This window comes from Caenorhabditis briggsae, assembly GCF_000004555.2.
Source record: "Caenorhabditis briggsae complete genome, chrI, whole genome shotgun sequence".
NCBI classification, from domain to species: domain Eukaryota; kingdom Metazoa; phylum Nematoda; class Chromadorea; order Rhabditida; family Rhabditidae; genus Caenorhabditis; species Caenorhabditis briggsae.
The window spans coordinates 12,842,446-12,847,953 of record NC_013489.2 but is presented as its reverse complement, the minus strand read 5'-3'; the positions used below and the strand labels follow the sequence as shown (position 1 = coordinate 12,847,953).

At 33.2% G+C, this 5,508-nt stretch overlaps 2 protein-coding genes across 2 annotated transcripts; one reads left to right on the top strand and one right to left on the bottom strand.

Annotated features, from left to right (window-relative positions):
• Positions 1-752: 752 nt before the first annotated feature.
• On the bottom strand, positions 753-1,206 carry CBG18841 (the record flags this gene model as incomplete). Its single annotated transcript, XM_045241386.1, has 2 exons — positions 753-820; positions 1,056-1,206. The coding sequence occupies 2 exons, from the start codon at positions 1,204-1,206 to the stop codon at positions 753-755; spliced, it is 219 nt and encodes a 72-aa protein (XP_045096592.1).
• Positions 1,207-2,106: 900 nt separating this feature from the next.
• Positions 2,107-2,753, top strand: CBG26602 (the record flags this gene model as incomplete). The annotated part of the gene is made up of 2 exons (XM_045241385.1): positions 2,107-2,263; positions 2,674-2,753. The coding sequence occupies 2 exons, from the start codon at positions 2,107-2,109 to the stop codon at positions 2,751-2,753; spliced, it is 237 nt and encodes a 78-aa protein (XP_045100141.1).
• Positions 2,754-5,508: the final 2,755 nt, after the last annotated feature.

Here is a 5,508-nt window from a genome sequence, read left to right as displayed (position 1 = left end):
ACAAAAACCTCTTTTAAACAAAATGAACATGTCAAGGGTAGGCTGAGAGGATTATGGAGATTTTGAGCTCTGGAAAAGAGGAAGAAGATGTAAACCAAAGTGCAAAAAATTATACTAAACTATAGGAAATTTCAAGGGCTACATTTTTGCAGTTACAGCTTTTAGATAGCGTTTTTGGCTTTTTAGATATATAAACACTGGAAAAAAAACAACAGGTTGTGAAGGTCTTGAAGTTTAAAGACGCATAACTAGTGCCTGCAAAACGAAAAGTGTAAAAATATTTATATCAAAATATAGGAAATTTCAAAAACTACATGATTGTAGTTCACAGTTTTTAGGTAGCTACTTTGGTTTCTGAGATATAAGCGCTGGAAAATTGATACCCTGAAATGTTGCTTTCAGTTAAATCTCGACTTTTACCAAACCAAATTTGGAGTGTTTTACACCAAAATGTAGGAAATTTAGTTTTTTCTATTTTTTTTGAAGCTGAAAAACAAAATCTGAAATGTTTTTCCAGAATTCCTGTAGACTTTGAGTTCCTCAAATACCTCGAATTCGATCTGAAGCAATCTAAAAATCCTGAAAATCCTCCGAAAGTCTGAAACGTCAAAAACTACAATTGTTTTATTAACAAATCACTTTATTCATCAAATTTCTCAGATTTTTGACAGGTTTTACAAATTCAAATTTAATGAAAAAATAATTTTATAAGGGGCAATTCATCAGGTTGGTTTTCCAGGAGGCGGAGTCTTCTATGGGCAGCAAATTGATGCGATCTGGTTGTCGGACATTCCTTGGGAGCAGACGGTCGAGGCGAAATCTGAAAATAGATAGTTTTTATACGAAAATGTAGGAAATTCCAAGGACTACATTTTTGTAGTTGACAAAGTTTTAGTGGCATTATTGCTTTTTGAGATATGCGCCTTTAAAAAAATGTGTCAATCCCACATGAACCTAATATAACTCAAGACTTCCTGAAACGATTTTTATGATCTTCATATCAAAATGAAGGGAACTTCTAGACTTTTCTAGGTTTTTTATAATATTAAACTTACGAGTCGGCTCCTGGGTGCAGCTTGAGCCGCAGAGCTTGGCGACTCTTTGAACCAAGAACTCCCCACAGGTCTTAACGACTTCGGACTCCTGGGCGAATGTGGTGGCGGCCAAAAAGAAGAAGAAGAGCACGAAGAGCTTCGAATTGAACATTTTCTGAAATTTCGACATTTTAAAGGGACATAAAAGGTTTCTAGAAGGTTCTAGAAGCAAATAGGAGAGAGGGAACGGGAAGCGTCCTCCTAAACGCACATCCGTTCTTTTATAGGGATTATTCTAGCTACTAAGCTCCGCCCATTTTCAAACTCCGCCCACTTTTCTTTACGGAAGGAAATTAATATGATAGGATTATGATATGGGTGTGGCCTTCATCACATGGCACGGAACATTAATTCGAATCAAGAGGATGAGCAACGAAGGATTAATGGAATTTGTAAAGTATAGAATTTTATAGGAAACTGTAGCAAATTTAAAGGGTAAAATTTTTGTAGTTTACAATTTGCAGTAGCTTTTTTGGTTTTTGAGATATACGCGCTGGAAAATATCATAGACTTGTTCACTAGTCTAAAGACGGATGAATTTTAAAGGCGCATAGCATGTGCCTGAAAAAAAGAAGGCATAAAAATATGTATGTCAAAATATAGGAAATTTTAAGAGCTATACTTTTGTAGTTTACAGATTTTAGATAGCTTTTTTGGCTTTTGAGATATACGCGCTGGAAAAAAAAACATAGGCTTGTCACAAGCTTGAAGACGAATAATAATTTTTGAAGGCGCATGGCGGGTTACTGAAAAATGCAAATATAGAAAAATTTATAACAGATTAAAGAGAAATTTCAAAAACTATATTTTTGTAATTTGCAGTTTTTAGGTAGCGTTTTTGGCTTTTTAGATATAAGCCATGGAAAACAGGACCTTGGAATTCGTGGGCGTGGCTTGGAAGGTCTTCTAAGTCCCGCCCACTTTTCCTTGAGGAGTCCATGCAGGATACTTCTTTTCTCTCTCATTTTTTTCTTAGAAATCATCTTCTAAAATCTATTTTTTCCAGAAAATTATGACTCGTATCTTCTTCTTCTCCTTTGTCTTTGCTCTCGCCTTGGCTCTCGTCTTGGCTCAATCGGACGACGGCATTGTTGTGAGAACCTGTGGCAAAAGTCTCTACAATCGAGTGTTCAGCCTTTGCGGGGATTATTGCTCAGCTAAGTCGGAAGGTAAGAGGTTTTAGTTTTTCAAGAAAAGGTGCTTACATTTTGGTAACCCTAGAAATTGGTAGGGTACACGACAAGTAAGAGAGAGTTTTCGAAAAATAGGGGGTTTCTTTTTAAGCGCTTATATCTCAAAAACCAAAATAGCTACTTAAAAACTGTAAACTACAAAAATATAGCCCTAGAAATTTCCTATATTTTAATGTAAATGTTTTTACATTTTGCGTTTTTCTGTAATTTGTTATGCGCCTTTAAACTTCCTTTAGCAAAGCAGTATGGGCTCCGCAAGCCCATGTACTTTTTCAGAGCGTATATCTCAAAAACCAAAAACGCTATCTAAAAACTGTAAATTACAAAAATGTAGACCTTAACATTTTCTACATTTTGAAAACAAAATAAATAGTAAAATTTTTCAGGAATCTCCCTAACCCACGCCTGCCGTTTCGGATTGTCGGACAACCAATTGGTACAACTATGTTGCCCAAGCAAGATTTGATCTCCAGGAATTCAATCAATACCGTATTTTCGCATTATTATGACTATTTTTGCACTATTTTACATTTGAAATGAAAGACATCTTGTTGGAAAATTGTGGTTCTTTTTTGGCTTTCCAGATTTTCAAAATCATCAAGAATTCGGAAATTTCCTGGCAAAGCTCGGGAAGCTCTTGAAGTTTAAAGGCGCATGACGGGTTACTGAAATGTGTAAAGTATATTTTTATTTATAATAAAATGTAGGAAATTTTAAGGGCTACATTTTTGTAGTTTACAGTTTATTTGTAGTGTTGTTGGTTTTTGAGATATACGCGTTTGACAGAAACACAGGCTTGGGAAGCTTCAAAAAAGTTTAAAGGCACATGACAAGTCCCTGAAATGAGCATGGTGTATACGTATTTAAATCAGAATACAGAAAATTTTATGTGCTACATTTTTATAGTTGACAATGTTTGAGTAGCGTTTTTGGTTTTTGAAATATGAGCAATTGAAAAATAGTGGTTAAATTCCATCCCTTATAAAATACCCCAGTGTAACTCAAGACTCCCTGAACCAAATTTCATGATCTTGGTACCGAAATGTAGGGAATTTCTAGGTTTTTCTAGGTTTTTTATAATACCAAACTTACCAGTTGGCTACTGAGTGCAGCTTGAAACTAAAACTTGGCTCCCAATCCACCCAACAAAAACAATTTTATCTTCTACATTTTCATAGTTTATAGCTTTTAGCTACTATTTTAGTTTTCCAGATATGGTCACCTGACCACCCGAACCCCAGACCCCGCTTTAAAATCTAATTTCCGGTTTCATATCCGATGTTTCAGAGTTCGTATCGGATGATGTGAGAATTCTAAAGTTCTGAAAAATGTTCGAAAAAGCGGGATTTTTTAATTTCCGGTTTTTTGGGGCGCATGATTTTTTTAGATTTTCAACTTTCCATTACTAAAATTGGACGTCTTTTCTGAACCCCCTTTGAAAGCGAACAAAGGGTCCAAAAGAGATTTGCCTCTGCGTCTCTTTTATCTACACACTATTTCAGATGAAACATTCAAATAGCTCCGTTTAAATTGGTTTAAAGGCGCATTGTCGGCGAAAATTGGATTTTAGGGGGAGAATGGGGAACAAATGAGCCGGCAAATGGAATTTTCCAGAAATAAACGTTGGATATCAAAAAAAGTCTCGAATTTTCGTCCCCAAAAAATTGGGCGACCATTTTTGAAGGGGGCCCCCATTGAAAAAGAATCCCAAGCTTTGAGCCATTTTATCTTGCTTCCTGTGATAGCTAGCAAAAAGTAGTCAACTGATAAAATGTTGCTGATAATATGATAAGTTTGTTGCCAGTTGACAGTGTTTTGATATCTCTTAAAGGGACACAGATAAATTGTTTATTAAAACAGAAGCCATAATTAGAAACGCCTACGATCGCTGCAATTTTCTGTTCCCGAGAACTAATTAATTTTAGTTCTGACTCATTTTATCTAATTAGTTCTCTAATTATACATGTACATCCTATTCAATTTGATACATGTACACTTGATATCCTGTTTACATCCATCCGAAGAGAGAGAGAGTGCTCTTTTTCTATTTTCAGAGCAAAAAAAGAAGAAAAGTTCAAGAATCGGAAATGAAGAGATTTTGCAGAAATATGTATACGGTAGATCTCCAGATTTCAGAAGCTGAGTTTTTCACTTTTTCAGGTTGATTTTCTAAAATTTCTATTTTTGAAGCCAAGAATAAAGGAAAAATTTGTAAAATTCTGGAAAATGAGGGCCGCTGGAACTCTGAAATTCTGAATTTTCGGAAATTTTGGAATTTTTGGATTTTCAGATTTTCAGATTTTTTTTTGATTTTTGAAATTCTGGATTTTTCGAACTCTTGATTTTAGATTCCGGAGTTCTGGAATTCTAATATTCGGAAATTCTAATATTTTGAGATTCTGGACTTTCAAAAATCTGGATTTATAGAAACATGGGTTTTTGGAATTTTAAAATTCAGAAATTCAGAAATTAAGAAATTCAGAAATTCAGAAATTCAGAAATTCAGAAATTAAGAAATTCAGAAATTAAGAAATTTAGAAATTCAGAAATTCAGAAATTCAGAAATTCAGAAATTCAGAAATTAAGAAATTCAGAAATTAAGAAATTTAGAAATTCAGAAATTCAGAAATTCAGAAATTCAGAAATTCAGAAATTAAGAAATTCAGAAATTAAGAAATTTAGAAATTCAGAAATTCAGAAATTCAGAAATTCAGAAATTCAGAAATTAAGAAATTCAGAAATTCAGAAATTCAGAAATTCAGAAATTAAGAAATTCAGAAATTAAGAAATTTAGAAATTCAGAAATTCAGAAATTCAGAAATTCAGAAATTAAGAAATTCAGAAATTCAGAAATTCAGAAATTCAGAAATTCAGAAATTCAGAAATTCAGAAATTAAGAAATTCAGAAATTAAGAAATTCAGAAATTCAGAAATTAAGAAATTCAGAAATTCAGAAATTCAGAAATTCAGAAATTCAGAAATTAAGAAATTCAGAAATTAAGAAATTCAGAAATTAAGAAATTTAGAAATTCAGAAATTCAGAAATTCAGAAATTAAGAAATTCAGAAATTCAGAAATTCAGAAATTCAGATATTCAGAAATTCAGAAATTCGGATATTCTGAAATTCAGAAATTCAGAAATTCAGAAATTCAGAAATTCAGAAATTCGGATATTCAGAAATTCAGAAATTCGGATATTCAGAAATTCAGAAATTCGGATA